This window comes from Lissotriton vulgaris, chromosome 2_1, assembly GCF_964263255.1.
Source record: "Lissotriton vulgaris chromosome 2_1, aLisVul1.2, whole genome shotgun sequence".
NCBI lineage: Eukaryota > Metazoa > Chordata > Amphibia > Caudata > Salamandridae > Lissotriton > Lissotriton vulgaris.
This window is the reverse complement of record NC_141687.1, coordinates 577,693,760-577,711,586: the sequence shown is the minus strand read 5'-3', so window position 1 is coordinate 577,711,586 and position 17,827 is coordinate 577,693,760. Positions and strand designations below refer to the sequence as shown.

Sequence of the window (17,827 nt, the reverse complement as noted above, 5' to 3'; positions counted from 1 at the left end):
CGATATCGCTTTCTAAAAAAGTCTACGGAAAATGCATGGGAATATTTTGTGTTTTATGACCCCCTCCACCCCCTTTTCTTTGCTGCCAATTGACGGATAACCCATGAACGTACCATGCATAAACTGGGCAAAAAAGCCCTTTTTTGGAAAGTTTTGTTGAGATTTGTCAAATGGCGTCAATTTTATGAGCAAAACAAAAAAAGGCATTTTCTATGGAAATCTGACTTAACTATAACTGCACAGTGGCAAATGGCAATGGGAGATGGATAGATATATATGCAGACAGAATGACAGACAGATAAAGAAAAATTCTTACAACCTTAATCACAATGAAGGTCTGCAGGTGGGGGACAAAAATACGAGCAGACTGATGGAAAGTAGATAGATAGATAGATAGATAGATAGATAGATAGATAGATATTCACTGAAAACACAGTTAAAACTGAGTTATGGTTTGCGTTCAAATATGTAAAACCACTGAAATTCAAAGGTTATAGTTATGCATGCCCACACCACCTGACACAACTTATGGCATCGGCCATGATGTTGTCTTATTATGTTTTTTGTGTGACTGTGCCATTAGCAAATAAATGATTTGTTCGAGGCGGACGCCATGAGTTATTTTGTGTGTTGTGTGTCTTCATATCCAGAGCAAGCGAATTTCAGTGATATATGTAAAAACAAAATGCGCACCTTCCGAAACTTGCGACCCTTGGGAGGTGGTGCGCTCGCCGGCGGCGTACTCCCTTCTTGCCAACGTTCGATAAAACATGCTCTCAGGCGGCATATGAAAATGCAGAAAAATATTTATTAATTCATAAATCGTTTTCTGCATTTTCGTCTCCTACCTGAGACACCTATATATATATATATATATATTGACAGCCTTCATCAGATAATTGTTCCCAACCACCCAACCACCTACAGAAACATATTGCATACCATACACTGAATACTAAAGAAAGACTTTTTCTTCGTCACACCAGCCTTTTTTCTTCATTCTTGCAAAACAAAACAATACATTCCGGTAGTTCTATAATTTATTATCAATGTTTCTTTGGAACAATCGTTCCACTTAAGGTTTCTGAAATGTAACAGAATATCTGCCAAATTGAACATATTAATATTTACAAGAGCACACAGCCGAAAAGGGCTGAAATGTATATCTTTCTGTCTGTCAATGTTATGTTTTTATATTTACTAGAAAAACACAGACCAGAAGGGTTGACATTCAGATCTCTCTCTCTCTCTCTCTCTCTCTCTCTATTTCTCTCTCTCTCTGTATATCTGTCTGTCTTTCTCTCTTTTATGTTTGTACATTTACTGAAGCACCCAGACCAGCAGGGTTGAAATGTATATCTTTTTGTCTCTCGTTCTGTTATTTTTTTTTATTTACCGAAGCATACAGACCAGACGGACAGAAATGTATATCTTTCTGTCTCTATGTTGTGTTTTTATATTTACTGAAGCACACAGACCAGAAGAGCTGAAATGTATATCCTTCTGTCTCTACGTTATCCTTTATATTTACTGAAGCACACAGGTCAAAAGGGATGAAATGTATCTTTCTGTCTCTATGTTGTTCTTTATATTTACTGAAACACGCAGACCAGAAGTAATGAAATGTATACCATTCTGTCTCTATGTTGTGGTTTAATATTTACTGAAATACACAGACCAGTAGACCTGAAATGTATATATTTTTGTCTCTCTCACTTTGTTGTGTTTTTTATTTACTGAAGCACACCGACCAGAAGGGCTGAAATGTACACCATTCTGTCTCTTTCTGTTGTGTTTTATATTCACTAAAGCACACAGACCAGAGAGCTAAAAAAAAATGATCTCTCTCTCTCTCTCTCTCTCTCTCTCTTTGTTGTGTTTTATATGTACTGACGTACACAAACCAGAAGAGTTGAAATGTACATCTTTCTGTCTCTCTCTTTACCTCTATCTTTTTTTTATATTTATTGACACACACAGACCAGAAGAGTTGATATGTACCGCTTTCTGTCTCTTTCTTTCCCTCTATCTTATTTTTTAATATTTACTGAAGCACACAGACCAGAAGACCTGCAAAGTATATCTTTCAGTTGGTGTCTCTTTATCATATGTTTTAATATTTTTGTCTCCTTTATGTCTTGGGAGCAGTCTGATTCCCATGTCCACTAGCATAAATAGCTAGGTAGGAGTCGGGACTGTTGTAGCACTGCATAGGTCTTCTACAACCCTTAAAGTTGGGGACAAGAGATTCAAAAGGAGTGAGGAGGGTGTGTAGCTGCTAAAGCATTGGGGGAGTGTAGGGCCCAATGTTGTTACTGGTATTATTGGTGTCTGGTGCTGTCAGGGAGGTGGAACTCAGTCTTGCAATGCTCAAAAGATTTAATAGATTTGCCTTAGAAGAGACCCTGCAGTGCAATATTCTGCATTCACCCTTGGCCGATGCTGGGAAGGAATCTCGGGGGAGAGTGCAGGTGTAAAATCCGGATTGTGAGCGATGGGAGTATTCAGAGTGGGAACAGTGGTGACGTTCCTTCGAAATGAAGGTCAATCCCACACCTCTAAGACCGTTCGCGAAGGAGTAGCGATATATGTACTCCTTGGTCGCAACCGCTCTGGGAGCCAGGCCAGGTCCCAAAGTGGTCTACACGTCACCGATCTGTCCATGTGCACCCAATGTTTTGCACTCTCCCGCACTATTCATTCCAAAATAAAGCAGAGTTGGGCAGCCCAATAATAATGTTGATGGTTGGGGTTCAGCAAGCCGTCTCGGTGTCTGGTGAGCATAAGAAGGGCATTAAAGATGTGAGGTCATTTCCCCGTCCAAATGAAGTTGCACCGGTCCCCTTGTAATGCCTTTATATGATCCATGGGGATCGATGTGGGTAGGGACTGAAACAATTATAGAATTCAGGGGAGAATATTCATATTGACCACATGGAGGCATCCTAGCCAGGAAATGTGGAGAGGGCTCCATCGTTGAATATCCTCAAGAATTGCTTTGCGGCAGCGAGTCCAATTAACCTTCATCCACGTGTTAAGGGTGCTGGTAATGGGGATGCCTAGGTATGGCCCACTGGGATGGGGCGAGCGTCTGGAGGTGCGGCAAGCAGTCCTGCGGAACAGTGAGGTTGAGTGCCTTAGACTTGGACGTATTGACTTTGTATTATGTTTTTATATTTACTGAACTACACTGACCAGCAGGGCTGAAATGAATACCTATGCATCTCTCTCTCTCCCTCTCTATCTTGTGTTTTGCAATTTTACTGAAGCACACAGGCCAGAAGGGTTGTATGTGTACAACTTTCTCTCTCTCTCTCTCTCTATGCTTTGTTTATTTTGACTGAAGCACACAGACTAGAATGGCTAAATGTAAATCTTTCTGTCTCTCTCTGTTTTGCATTTTTATATTTACTGCACCACACAGACTAGAAGAGCTTAAATGTACAGTTTTTGGTCTCTATGTCGTGGCTTAATATTTCCAGAAGCACACAGACCAGAAGACCTGAAATGTATATATATTTCTCTCACTCTCTCTATCTGGTGTTTTACTATTTACTACAGTGCACAGACCAGAAGGGCTGAAATGCATATCTTTCTGTCTGTCTCTCTCTCTTTCATGTGTTTTAAATTGAAAAGAAGCACACAGAGCAAAAGGGATGAAATTTATATCGTTCGGTTTCTATGTTTTTAAAAAAAATATTTACTGGCGCACAGAGCCATGAGGGACTGAAATGTGCTGAATAAAAATAACATAACACATGTGCACAGAAGGTAGTATGCAGCCCTAGGCACGTGGTCATCTTGCTGTCCATAATGTAGTAATGCTTACAAATGCTCTGTAAAGTGCAGTCATCTCTTAATCGCTGACCATCCCTTAAGTTGGTCATCTATGATGGCCCCTGATTCACAGTGATCTCATTTGACTACACACAGGGGGGATTCTGTTCCTGTGATCTGCCTATGGTACTCTTGAGTTGGAAACCTTTTCAGCTGTGCACATTTCCCCTTGCACTGGGTGAATAGAGCTGGGTCGAGTTCAGTGGGTGGTTGCCAGTATTGGAGCTTAAAATTCCACAGTTTTAGTTCGGCTGAACACATTTGTATACCACGTTGGTTCTCGCCACCCTACTACTGGAATGATGTTAGTGGTTAATGCTGTATGTAATGCACTTGCTCCAGAAAAAATACAGTTAGGACAGGTTGGTTTTCATATTCCATGGTCTTCTGGGTCAGAAATGTTTAACTGAAGTACTTATGATACTTTTTTCCCACCTTTTGTGATACAGCGTCCCAAGTGGTAGCTTTCCTTCCGACCAAACAGGTGTAAAAGATGTGGGGGATATAAGGTCTAGGAATGCCTCTTTTTTAAAAAAAAAAATACGTATGGCTGGGAAGTTGCATCTTTGTTCCACAACTGTGGGATACTACCACTAATTATTTGCAGCGCTTATGCACTGGAATTAAACACTTAATACAAAAAAGTAATTTTATTTCCTTGTTTCTTCCATCTCATACTTTCTACACATCCACAGACACTAACTTTACCTCGCTCCTGTACTTAGTTCTTATTACACCTCTCAAAACTCTAAATACTGCAGCTCTCCGTTCCTCATATTCCGTTATTCTCCTTCATTCTATTAATTGACCCCTCTCTCATAGGCACAATTTCTTTCCTCCTAGCGTATCTTCTCTTTCTCACATTATCTCTTTTCTCTTTCTCTCCATGTCCCTTTGCACCGTCTTCTTAGTTTCTTAACCCATTCCCGCACCTCTTAATCTCCCTCTCCTCAGCTATCTCCCCACTTACTCACTCCCTAACGCTTCTTTCCTTCTCGCCAATCTAGGCTCAGGCCGGTTGGCTGCAGCACGATTTTGGACATCTCTCCGTCTTCAAGAAGTCCAAGTGGAATCACCTTGCGCATAAGTTTGTCATCGGCCACCTTAAGGTAAAAGTGGATGTCTGCTCCAGGTATTGGGATGGATGGTGTGGGGAGGAGGCCCGGGGGCTGCATAGGATCCTGAACATTTGATTTTGTGTACTGTGGAATAAGTTGCTGTCCTGGCACTAGAAGGAGCTTTTGACCTTAAGTTGTGACTCTCAACTAGTGTATTGATAGAATGACTACTGATTGACAGGGTGCCACAGAGAGTTACAGACTGCCAAGGACAGCTTTGAAGGATACTGTAACTCTCCAGTGGATTGCAGTGGCGGCTCGCACAGGTAAGAGCAGTGGGGAGGGGTGGCGCAGGTGTGTGGTGGTGGCCGAATTCGACAGACGAGGGGATAAGTAATATTAAATAAAAAAAACGACTTGCTTTAAGCTTGCCACATCGAGCACAAAGTAAGTGGTTTTATTTACTTAAGATAATTTATTGCGTCGTCTCTCGACTTCCAACACCCCCCACCCCGGTCTGCCACTGCCACCACGCGCTCTTACCTGTGCAAGCCGCTACTGAGTGGATTGTGGATTACTTTTTTATGCCCTGAAAGTCAATTACAAACATTTATATGGCACTAATACTGATAGTCTGTGGGTACATATTTACTCCGGTCCTATACTTACTTTCACTCCTACCTAAATTCTGGGCATGATTTACTAACGTAAAATAACCAAAAAGAGCTAGCTGTATTAGTGATGCTCATGTGATGCGTGTCAGGAAAAGCATATTCGTTTTGTATGTCAGGAAAAACATATTAGTTTTTATGAAGGCCCTCACCCACCAACCTAGTTGGTAGCATGCTTCATCATCGGACCCCACCCAAGGCATCAAGTGCTCCTCAGGTGTGCTGCGACGTCTATTTACAGCGGAGCGGTAAGTGTTTGGTGAGTGTGCAGTGATGGTGTTAGGAGTGAAGTTAAAACTGTCCTAAGAGTCCCAATATCCAAGAGGAAAATGTATTAGTGGGCCCTTGGCAGTGTTAAAAGCAAGGCTAGTGGATGTGGTAGGAGAGACTTACGGTCTCTCACATCCGGTGTGGTCAACTAGTTTCAGCCAAACCTCGTATTAAAACTGGCTTTCTTCAGGACCTCCGTCGATGGAGTTCCTGTTTGGCCGAAGTAGGTTGAGAAGTGAGTCCTGACTGAGCACCAAAGTGCTGTCCCACTTTAGGAACCCCTCCAGGGACTCATGAAGTTAACCTCCAGAAAATGAGAGTGTTAACCTAGAGGGAAGCCCACTCCTACAGTTATCGCACCTTAGCGAGTGCGTCACTTAGGAACGCTCACATAATATTTAGAGCTCCTTTTCAATTCACTTCTCACACATAGGTCCTGAAGAAAGCCAGTTTTAATACGAGGCCTGGCTGAAACTAGTTGACCACACCGGATGTGGGAAACCATAAGTCTCTCCTACCACATCCACTAGCCTTGCTTTTAACCCTGCCAATGGCCCACTAATACATTTTCCTGTGGATATTGGGACCCTTAGGACAGTTTACTTTCACTCTTAACACCATCACTGCACACTCACCAAACACTTACCGCTCCGCTGTAAACAGACGTCGCAGCACACCAGAGGCGCACTCGTTGCCTTGGGTGGGGCCCGATGATGAAGTATGCCACCAACTAGGTTGATGGGTGAGGGCCTTCATAAAAACGAATATGTTTTTCCTGACATGCAAAATTAATACGTTTTTCCTGAAACGCATCACATGAGCATCACTAGTACAGCTAGCTCTTTTTGATTATTTTCCATTACTTTACGGGGAAGTGAACTAGCTACCTCTGCTCCTCGCTCTCCTGTTGATACATATCATGATTTACTAACAACATAACTTCCCTGAAAAAATATTTTTCCATTACCACCTACCAACTCTTTTGGATGTGTTTCCTTCTTGTCGTCCCCTTCCAGACATTGCTGTTCTAAAGCTGAAAACGAAAGAGTTCAGATCTGTGTCTCTTTGTATGGAAAGGGTTGTTTATTGCAAACAGACTGCACCACAGACCAGCCTCCTCTCAGTTCCCCATCTGACCAACTCTAAGTCCTCCGGGGCTATATGGGCATTATTTCTTTCCTCATCCTCAGAACTGATTATGCCTGGCCATGCACAGTCCTCATGGCAAAACATCTCTTTTGTCATGCTCAGAATAGGACATTGTTACTCATCTTTGTGCAGGTATCAGACATGTTGATCCAGCCAACACTCTCACTGAATCGTTTAAAGCTTTCTCTGCTCCATCTACCTGTTTCTGCCTCAAGCCCCTTTTAATCCCCCTAGACAGTGAGGAAGAGGATGTTGACAGACTAGTAATGGACATGGAAGATGAATGTGGGGGGGGTGACACTCTGACCCCCACAATCCACCCAAGTCTACCCTCAGTATCTGACAATGAGGGGAGCTCTACTTCAGGGAGGGGGCAAAGAAACCTTGAGGCCCAAGTAAGCCCTAGTCCTGTAGGAGTGAAGACTGGCTTTAGAGGCGAGGAGACTGAACCGCGAGGAGAGGAGGGTCAAGCTGGGCTTGAAGTCCAAGGAGAATGGTGGCAGCAACAAAGAATGCAAGGTAACTGCAAGGGGTGCCTATTATCTCAGATTGCCCAAAAGTATTGTGCCTAAGTAATGGAGGCTGACATAGATAAGAGTCTGGCATCCAATAAGAGAACTATCAGAGGAAGATGGGTGCCCAGCAACTGGTTTCAGTGGTAGGGTTCATATGAAGGGCTCTGTAATGTAATGGTTAAAGAGCATATACTTACTAATTGTGCTAGAGAGAAGTTATACCAGCATCCAGTAGCTTCAAAGCTGTCTAGTCCCAAAGAGCTGGGCAAGATGGCAGATGAGTGGGTGATCACTAGGTTACCCAAGAAATCACAAGTAGGTGATCCTAAGAACTGGGTTCAGGACCCTATTCTTGGGCAATATGTAAAGATGAAAACGAGTGAAAGAGTTCTCTAAAGGACCCCAAAAGAATGCCCATGGGGTAATGGGAAACACAAGACCCATGACCCATCCCAGTCCAAGGGGAGGGGTACCTGGGAAAGGGTTATGACCCCTTAAATGCTGAAGTGTGTGTTAACTGCCAGCAGCCAAGATAAAAGAGAGGAGATTCTGTGTGCACCAAAAAGTCACCAACTGGTAGCCGGCCCTAGGGCATTGCCAGTGTAGGGATGAGGGTGGAAGTTGTCCCTGTGGTGTCTAAGGGGCATACTGAGGTCACCCTAGTATCAGTGGATGGGGTGAAAATTGACACATTGGGTACCTGACCTCTAAATGTGGAAAGATACAGGAAGGTCCCAGCATAAAATATAGGCATGCTCAAGCTGGTTTCCCCAGGCCAAATCATTCCTAATGGGGTGCACTAGAAAGTAAACTCTAACAATGATACAAAGTCCCATCCCATGGCTACGGTGGACTTTAGTGGGGAGGGAGTATTGGCCTGAAGAAGGTAGCTGTATCCCCTGCCATTCTAGTAGAGTGTCTGCTGGGAAATGACCTTGAAACTCTACAGTAGTAGAAGCACATGATACAGGATGCCGGAAAAAGAACCTAGCTCTGGGTGAAAGACTTCCGCTCAATTAGAGTGGGAGAGTCTACAGGCCGGAAAGAAGAATTTCTTTCTTGAGTCCCCTCACTCACCAGGGTTTCCCCCTGGTGACATGCTTCATCATAGGGGCCATCTCAATCCGCTGTGGATTGAGGCATGCTGCGACTTGTGGAGTTACATAGGAGCACTTTAGTGAGAAAAAATGTGTAGTGTGGCGATGTGGAGTGGGAGAAGTGCATAAAAAATACCTAACTAGTAGGCGAAGTACCTTTATTCTAGCTCCTAGGTGGTATATCTAAAAACAAGGGTGAATACTGGGAGAAAAACTCAACCATAATGAGTTAGGAGTCCCCAGTATTTATAGATTTATACTGGGGACTCCTAACTCATTAGGGTTAAGTTTTTCTCCCAGTATTTACCCTTCCCACTCCACATCACCACACTACACTACCCTGCTTGTTTTTGTCTTCGTCAATAACATCCTTATCTTGTTTTGTGGCTTTTTGTTGCTTGTTTGACAATGTCTTAGCAATGTTGTTCTGCCAGGTTTACGTACAGCGTATGAAGCATTGCAACCCCTCCCATTGCCCCTGTTAAGCAAGGCAGCAGCTGCATGCACAGCTTGTTTTTCTATCATGTCGCTTGATTTTATTTTTAAATAAAGTTTTGTATAGCGCGAATATTTACCCTAATGGGTATCAGAGCGCTTTACTTGGGGGGAAGTTAGGGTATAATTGAACATCTAACATGATCACCTTTAAAAAAAAAAAGAAAAAAGCCTTGAACATACATACATTACTATGCTTGTTCTCAAAGGTAATCAGCAAGGAAAGGTCAGGCATCATAAAAGAGTCACAGGTATGGATACAATCAATAAACACAAAGGTGCTAGCTTACGGTAAAAAACTTGTCCATCAGAAATGATTTCACTTCTTTTTTAAATGAAGCGGTAGATGAAATTAGGCAAACGTCCAGTGGCAAAGAGTTCCATATGTTAGGTGTGACGCCCGAGAAAGCTCTGTATCCAGTTCTCTTTTTATAGAAACATTGTGGTTTCAGTAGCACAGATCTCGCACTTTGCTACTATCTGCAACCCCCCAATTTTTCGAGTTTTTGGGGCAAATATCTGAGGGAATTTAAATGTAGGGCTTTGTGTGTGATGCATGCTATGTTTCGTTGAATTTTCGCCTCATAAGGGAGCCAATTCAGGGATTTTTGAGCAGTTGAGATGTGTTGTTTCACTTTCTACCAGAGACAAGTCTGGCGGCTGCATTGAGGGAGGCTCTTAGAGGGGCCAGTTAGTATCTAGGTAGGCCACATAGTGTAGCACTATCGTAGTCCAATTTGGGCAACACAAGAGCTTGAACCGCATGCTTGAAGTCCCCCTGTGGGAGGAAAGGTTTAAGTAGAATGCTCATCTAATAATTCGCTCATTTGGTGATCATACTGATGTGATCCTGTATATTCAAGTGTTTGTCTAATGTAATTCTCAAGGATCCAGCAGAGCCTAAGATGTGTGGAGAGCAGTTGAATGGAGTAAGATGTTTGATCCAAAGATCAATTTTGGGAATGTTGTACGGAGGTGATAAGAGTAGGAATTCAGTTTTGGCGGCATTGAGCTTGAGATGATTATTAGTGAGCCAAAGATGAGTGTTTTGTAGAATAGAGTTGAGGGATATGATGTCATCTGGGGAAGAGATTTTGAGAAACAATTGTGTGTCTTCTGCATACAAGTGATGATGAATGTTAGCAGATTTTAAGGAATCTGCTAGCGGTTCCAAGAATAGATTGAAGAGAAATGATGAGGGGGCAGATCTCTGTGGAACACCCTTTGTGACCGTGGGAGGCTTTGATAGGGATTGATTCACCCTGACTCTTTGGGATCTGTTGTGGAGGAATGAGGTAAACCATTGCAATACGACCCCTGATATGCCCATCCTTCGTTCAAGTAGGGTCAATAAACTGTCATGTGTAACAGTGTTAAAGGTGGAGGATAAGTCAAGTTGTATCAGAAGGCATGATTAATTTTGCATTGATGAGTTTGAGCCGCTTCCACAGCACCATAAAACTGCTGACAATGGTGCCGGTATGTGCTGGGGTAGCTGGGAGAGACACAGGGCTTTATTTAGACACTTTCTGTGAAGTGCTCCATAGGGTGCTCTCTGCATGCAGGGCGGGCAGTGCCAGGCAGTATTAATCGGTATGGTGTGACTAAATCCCAAACTGTTATTCTGTCTTCCTCTCCCCTGACCACAATACCCACCACTGTACTGTAGCAATGCTGAGTCTCTCGGTTCATAGTGATGGGAAGGATGGCTGAATTGGTTGCCATCTGAAAAGGGTGAATCACTCACTTTGCAGTAATTGGGAACAGGCTAACTACCAATAGAACAGAAGTTAGGAAACTACATATATATATTTTAAACATGAAGATACAATCTAACAATCCATAGTTGCAATACAATGGAGCGGATGCTTCAATTACTATGGGAGATTAATGCCCGTTAGCCGTGTTGTGTATTAGCACGTTAATTGGCAACTCAGTACAACTTTTGGTTAAGTGTAACAATTATTAGAGGGCTTTTCGGGCCGGGATGCAGGACTGCAGGTCTTCATCGGCGCATACGTCTAAGGAGCTGAGAGAGAGTAAATCAGTCTATCATCGCTTCGCAGCAGTAAATATACCTCCCCAAACAGTCATTTGTGTGTTTCCTCTAAGGCATGGGGTTAACCGCGCTGTTTAGCTGTGCAGATTATACTTTTTAAATAAAAAAAGTCCAAACCACTCCGTTTTGTGTGCCCATTCAAAAGAAGAAAGAGAGTCACGTGGGCATGGCACTTTAAATAATACCCGGGTAATGTCGCCATATAAAGAGCTCCAATACCCTTGGGTCGAGTTCGCTCTATATAAAACCACACATTAACAGAAGAGCCACGCTTCTAAGTCTTTGCTAAGGGAGGGTAGTAAAGGTTAGGCATGTTCAGCCATGGCCCAAGAGATGTAACATGTGTATAATGGGCCCTGCTATTCTCAATTTGTAAAATGTGTTTTTTTTTTTTGCGCCTCACCAATTCCATATGTTACCAATTGCCACTGCAGCTTCCCAGAACCTGTAAACATCTGTCTCGGAGGGTCATGCGCACTGCCGCAGGTTCATGGTTTCAGAGGATATGGAATCTAAGAGATCCTTGAAAAGGCCCATACACTCTAAACTAGTGCTTGAAGCAGTGAGGCTCGCTCACATGGTCCTATTTCAAGTTATATCCACCACTGTAAACGTTCACCACAATCACTGCTTGTAGGCGAGCCTGCAGTTGGTGCTCATGGGCGATAGTAGTGATGGAAGTGGGCTGCCCCGAGCAAGAGTGGTGGCGGTAAACGCCTAAAAATATTTGAGGTACTGGCACTGCACATTTTTTATAGACTTGCTTGACAGCGCAGCTATCTCCAGAGAGTTATTTGAAAACCACCAGGAGTGGGGTTTTGGCCCGCCTGAATTGTAGGCGCCATGAGTGCATGTTTTGATTTGGCAGAAGTTGAGTTCTTCCACAAAAAAGTGCTTGCCCTTCACACAGCTATGATAATTTGTTTATGTACTCAGGTACCTCAGCTTGAACTTTAACACACATGCCACTGTAATGCTATTAATGTTTCATAGATGACTATATAATTTATGGTGTTTTTCTCTGCAACAGCACAGCTAAGAAAAGGCAGACATTAACATGGAATTGTTAGGTCTGGCTTGCCAGTACATTCAGTAGCTGACCTATTGCATTTGCCAATGCATGTTTAAATACGCATTGTGTAAAGCATGCAAACTCGAAATTTAATACATGACCCTGTTATCAGAAACAGTTTATTTCTGACCCCTCATAATACTTTTTGTTCTTTTAATACTTGTCAACGCAAACTCTAATTAACCAAAAAAGAATGAAAGCAGCACAGTGACTTTACCAATCTATTAGCTATTTATTTTTTTGCGTTTTTATATAGCCTGAACTTGGCCCAAGGCCACAATAGAGCTTCATTTGAGCGCCAGATTCAGGAGGACATTACGTGATTTTCCCAGAATCCCAGAAAGCTGAGCAACGCGGTGACTTGAACCTGGTTCCCCAGTTCCAAAGTCAGCATTTCTAGATGTTAGACATCTCCTCTTTTCAGGCATTCTATTGCTGTATTGTTTGAAATTAATATTGAAAACTAAAGAGTCTCTGGTGAGTACGAGTCAACGGCGGACACCAATGGTCGCACCTCTTTGCTGTATTCCCGTTATTTATAGTTAGTAGTGTGGTCACAATTGGTGTGCATAAACTGCTCCTGCACCTGCCGTTGGGAGATGCAAACTGCCAGGCAGATAAACCAGGAATCTGAGAAAGAGTGGAGCGATGCACTACCCCGATCTTCTGTTTTAGTAACAAGACCTAACTAATTTTCTTTAGTGAAAAATGTTTTTTATTCTGGTATTCCAACAAAATTGTGCAAAGAGTCTCAGCCAACGCGTTTCGTTCAGCAAAGTGAACTTTGTCAGGGCATGTTAAATAATCTGGACTTATTCCGATGGATTTCGTGCGACTGAGGCCTCCTAATCTGGGAATGACCGAATCAAATGGTGTATTAGCCGTTATGTGTCAAATGGCGGTTCCAAGGGCAGATGGTCCCTCCTTGATAAGGGCCCAATCGAGCATTCTGGAACCGAGAATGACCGTGCTCCTTCCTCGTACCGCCTCTGGATGCAAATGGAAACTAAAGAGTAAATTATTGGAAGGCATAAAGCGAGAACGTACAAAAATATGCCATAACCAAGAGAGAGACCTCTGAAACAGAGCTGTATGTAATAGGTCCTAGCAATCTTGTTTGCAGTCCAGGGAAGACCTGGCATGCCAGGTCGGGCTGGACTGTACCTATGGGGAGCAGGGTTAAGACTGATTTGCATATGTTTGGGTCCAAACTGGGGTGGCATGGGGAGAAAAAAAACCGATGGATTTAGGTCCAGATCTCTGTATCGAGGTGAGTGTTTCACATTGTTCAGAATTCTGTCCATCAATTATTCTTTTTGCAGTTAACAGATGCGGCCAAAGACAGTGTGACTTCAGTTGTGAATTTTTAGCTAAAGACACAACATACAGAGTGAACTTTAGGTTGAAATGTATATCCAAAACCCATGGCACCATGGCCCTCATTTGCAGTGGCCTGCTAAATCTGTGTGAAAACCACCAACCTGGTAATTAAGTTACTGCACCTTAAACTTGCACTTAAACCATAGTCATAACTTTAGTTACATATAAAGCAACTCATTTCTTACAAAATATAGTTTTTGTGATTTTTCCCACTATAATAAGCACTATTACCATCGGATGTATGACATCACAACGCATGCTTTTACATTGCATGCTTTTACATCGCAAGTTTTACAACGCATGCCTTTACAACCCATAGTGATGAGGGGTGCTGGATAGTGAATAGTTTAATTTACTATTCCAACTCCAGTCCCCGTGGATAGTAGGGAAGGTGTTGGATAGTAAATTAAATCTATTCCCTATCCTAGAGCGCCCCCCAGCGCAATGCATTGTAATGGTTTGCATTGTAAAAGTTGTGCTGTAAAAGCACTGCGTGGTAAAAGTTGCATTGTAAAGGATGTTTGCCATTACCATCAGCAAAAATCTTGTGGTAAAAAGCATATTTTTTCTATTCTCTGCGGTGATCTAATTGCCGCTGATTTATTCTTTTTTTTCAGATGCTCTAAAGGAGGAGCAAGTGTATTCACTATGTGTGACCGTTGGCTATCAGGGTTTGCACTGGAACAAGTTACTGATATCTTAATTTAGGCGTGTTATAAAACCATAACAACTTACATCACTTTTGTGCTTTTCCAAAAGCAGAAAATCCAGATTTGCATCCCAATTTCTGCTCTTTGCAGCTCAGCTCTTAATTATGGTCCTAGAGCCAAGCCAATTAGGGGTATAGGAAGTAGGGATGTAGCAGGTGCCCCAGCACCCCTAGACGTAGAGACATATGAGACAGATTACAGAAGGCAGTGAGGCCTTTCTATCAGTTTTTATTTTATGCAGCTTTAGCTGTTTGTTCCAGTGCAGTGAAAGGTCAATGATAATTGACGAGAGTCCAGGAACAGTTTTCAACAAACCATTGCACATTTGCTTGTAATGCATATCTACGTTTACATTATGTAGCTTGAAAGAGACCACACTTGCCATTAAACCATTCTCCTAGTTCTGATCAGGTACTGTGGAGAGTAAAATAATGACAGACACGAAAGGCACGAATGTAAACATGGCTTCTTTTTATAGTTTACAAAATTTATAAGCATTCACAAAGCCAAAAGGTCTCACCTATGCGAGAACTATTGGCTTTGCTAATGCTTTTTTAGCCATGTTGTACACCAGCATGCTGCTGTTCAGCATAGCTAAAAGTTAGTGGCATAGAGGAGAGTGGCACAAAGTAGAGTAGAGTGGCACAGATTCGAGTGGCATAATGTTAAGTGTAGCTGGCTAGAGTGGAGTGGCGTTGAGTGTGGTGGCATTGAGTGGAGTGTTGTGGAGTAGAGTAGAGTGTCGTAGACTTGAGTAGGGTAGAGTTTTGTAGGGTCAAGTAGAGTGTTGTAAAGTGTAGGGGTGATGAGGGAAGTAGTGGCGTGGCATAGAGTGGAGTAGAGTGTTGCAAAGTGGAGTAGGGTGGAGTAGCATAGAGTGGAATAGAAAGGCTTAGCGGGGAGTGGCATCGAGTGGTGTGGCATTGACTGGTGTCGTAGAAAGGCATGTTGTAAAGTGTCATGGAGGGTCATAGAGTGGAGTTCTGTAGAGTGGATGTTCACAGAGTGTCATGGAGTAGCCTAGAGTGGCAAAGATTGGAGTGGCATAGAGTGGCGTCAAGAACATGGTTGTAGAGTGGAGGGGCATAGAGTTGAGTAGAGTATCATAGAGTGGAGTAGAGTGTTGTAGAGTGGGGTGGAACGGCATAGAATGGAATAGAGACTTGTAGAGTGGAGTGGCTTAGAGTAGAGTAGAGTGTCATACAGTGAAGTGACACAGAGTGGAGTGTCATAGAGTGGTGAAGCATATAGTGTAGTAAAGTGTTGTAGAGTGGAGTGCAGTGGAGTGTATTGGAGTGCCGTAGAGTATAGTTGGGTAACGTAGAGTACAGTGTAGTAGCGTAAAGTGTCATAGAGTGGAGTGGCATAGCGTGGAGTGGCGTAGAGTAGAGTACAGTGTAGTAAAGTAGCGTAGAGTGGAGTAGCATAAAGTGGCATGGAATGCCATAAAGTGTAGTGGAGAGACCTAGAGTGGAGTGGCGTAGAGTGTTGTGAAGTGTCATAGAGTGGAATGGAATAGAGTTGAGTGGTGTATAGTAGAGTAGAGTGGCCTACAGTAAAGTGGCATAAAGTGTTGTAGAGGAGAGTGGCACAGAGTGGAGTAGAGTGTAATAGAGTGCAAAAGAGTGGAATGGAGTAGAGTGTCATAGTGGAGTGGTGCGGTGTGGCATAGAGTGGCGTGTTGAACAGGGGAGTGGCATAGAGTGGAGTGGCATAGAACGTAGTAGAATGTGGTTGAGTGGAGTGGGATAGATTGCAGTAGAGGGGAGTAAAGTAGAGGAGAGTATCCTAGAGTGCAGTTTGGTAAAGTGTCGTATAGTGTTGTATAGTGCATTAGAGTGTTGTGGAGTGGCGTAGAGTGTCATGGAGTATCATTGAGTATCATTGAGTGCAGTGGATTTGCGTAGAGTGGAGTGGCATAGAGTTGAGTGGCGTAGCATAAAGTGGCGTACTGTGTTGTAGAGTAGAGTATGCATGGTGTGGGAGCGCACTGCCATTGCAGACAACAAATTTTCATTTGAAATGGCCAATGCATTTTTACAGAAATACAGTTTAACTGATAAAACTAAACAGTGCATAAATGATAATGTATGGAAATTGCATAACTTAGTGTTTGATTATTTTGATCAGGTTTAAATATTTGTTTGCACCACACTTCAGAAATCCAATAACATTTTAAATTTGTGCTTTCCCAGTTCTAATATATTCTGAAATATAGTTCAGTAGAATAGAATGGAGTAGAGTGGAATGGAACGGTGTAGGCTGTTCTAGAGTGGAGTATCGTGAAGTGCAGTGTCAGAGTGGATTGCCGTGGAGTGTTGTAGAATGTCTTAGAGTGGCACACAGTGAAGTAGAGTGGCCTAGAGCATTATAAAAGGAGTAGAGTGAAGTATCATAGAGTGAATTGTCGTAGAATAGAATGGCAAAGAGTGGAGTGGCATAGAGTAGAGTGGAGTGGCATAGCGTGGAGCTGAGTGGCGTATAGAAGAGTGGCATAGAGTGGAGTATCATCCAGTGGAGTGGAATGGTGTGGAGTGGAATGGACTAGCATAGAGTGGAGTGTTGCAGACTGTCGTGGAGTAGAGTGTTGTAGAGTGGAGTTGCACAGAGTGGAGTAGAGTGGCAAAGAGTTGAGTTGCATAGAGTGGAGTATACTTTTTGTAGTAGCACTTTGCCATTACAGATAACACATTTTCAATTGAAATGACCAATACATGTGCACTGAAATACAGTTTTATCCATAAAACGATACAGAGCACAAACAATAATGTGCAGAAATGGAGTCACCTAGTGTATTGACTTGTTTTGATTGTATTAAAATATTTGCTTCCACCACACTTTAGAATAAAAAAAAGGGATTCATTTTTGCTTTCTTAATTCTGATATATTCTGAAATATTTGACATTTCTTTAAAGACATTTAACCCCTCCGCCGCGGCCGGAATTCTGCGCCTGTGCGGCACATTCCAATCGCGGGCGTGGTCATGACGGCTCCCGGCCATCATCAGCACACGCCCACCATAACTGATGACGACCGGGAGCCGCCATCAGCACCGTAGGGATTAAAGTTTCTTGTGCAAGAGAGAAAAATAACATCCTACAGCCTTTCCTCCAGGGCATGACATTTGACCTCTGTCTTTGAATGCACAGCAAATATGAAAAGATCAGAACAACATTTAATGGCCTGTTTACTGAAAGCGAGCACTTGTGGAAGAATAACAAGCATTTGCAATGCAATAGGTCTCGCAATTGCTAGATTTTGAGCCATTGACATTGTGAATGATAATGCCTGTTATTTATGTGTTTAAAAAAAGAACAAATTAAAGGCATTGTCATCTACAATACCAATAGGTCAAAGTTTAAAAAATGCAAGACCTATTGCATTGCATCCTGCACTTTCACTATGGACGGCCATGCTAAATACAAGACATACACGCAAATGTGACTTACATTTAGTTGGGTATTCTGTGTCAAGTGATTAGCGCACCATTTTTAGGGATTAACTGGAGAATGAA

The 17,827-nt window shown here is 42.7% G+C and overlaps 1 protein-coding gene across 1 annotated transcript in view; it reads left to right on the top strand.

The window, feature by feature from the left end:
- Positions 1 to 17,827, top strand: part of FADS2 (fatty acid desaturase 2) — a 123,374-nt gene that overhangs the window by 71,931 nt on the left and 33,616 nt on the right. The window contains exon 4 of the mRNA XM_086955579.1: positions 4,845 to 4,946. Coding sequence (XP_086811705.1) covers positions 4,845 to 4,946 — 102 coding nt within the window. The remainder of the gene's footprint in view (positions 1 to 4,844; positions 4,947 to 17,827) is intronic.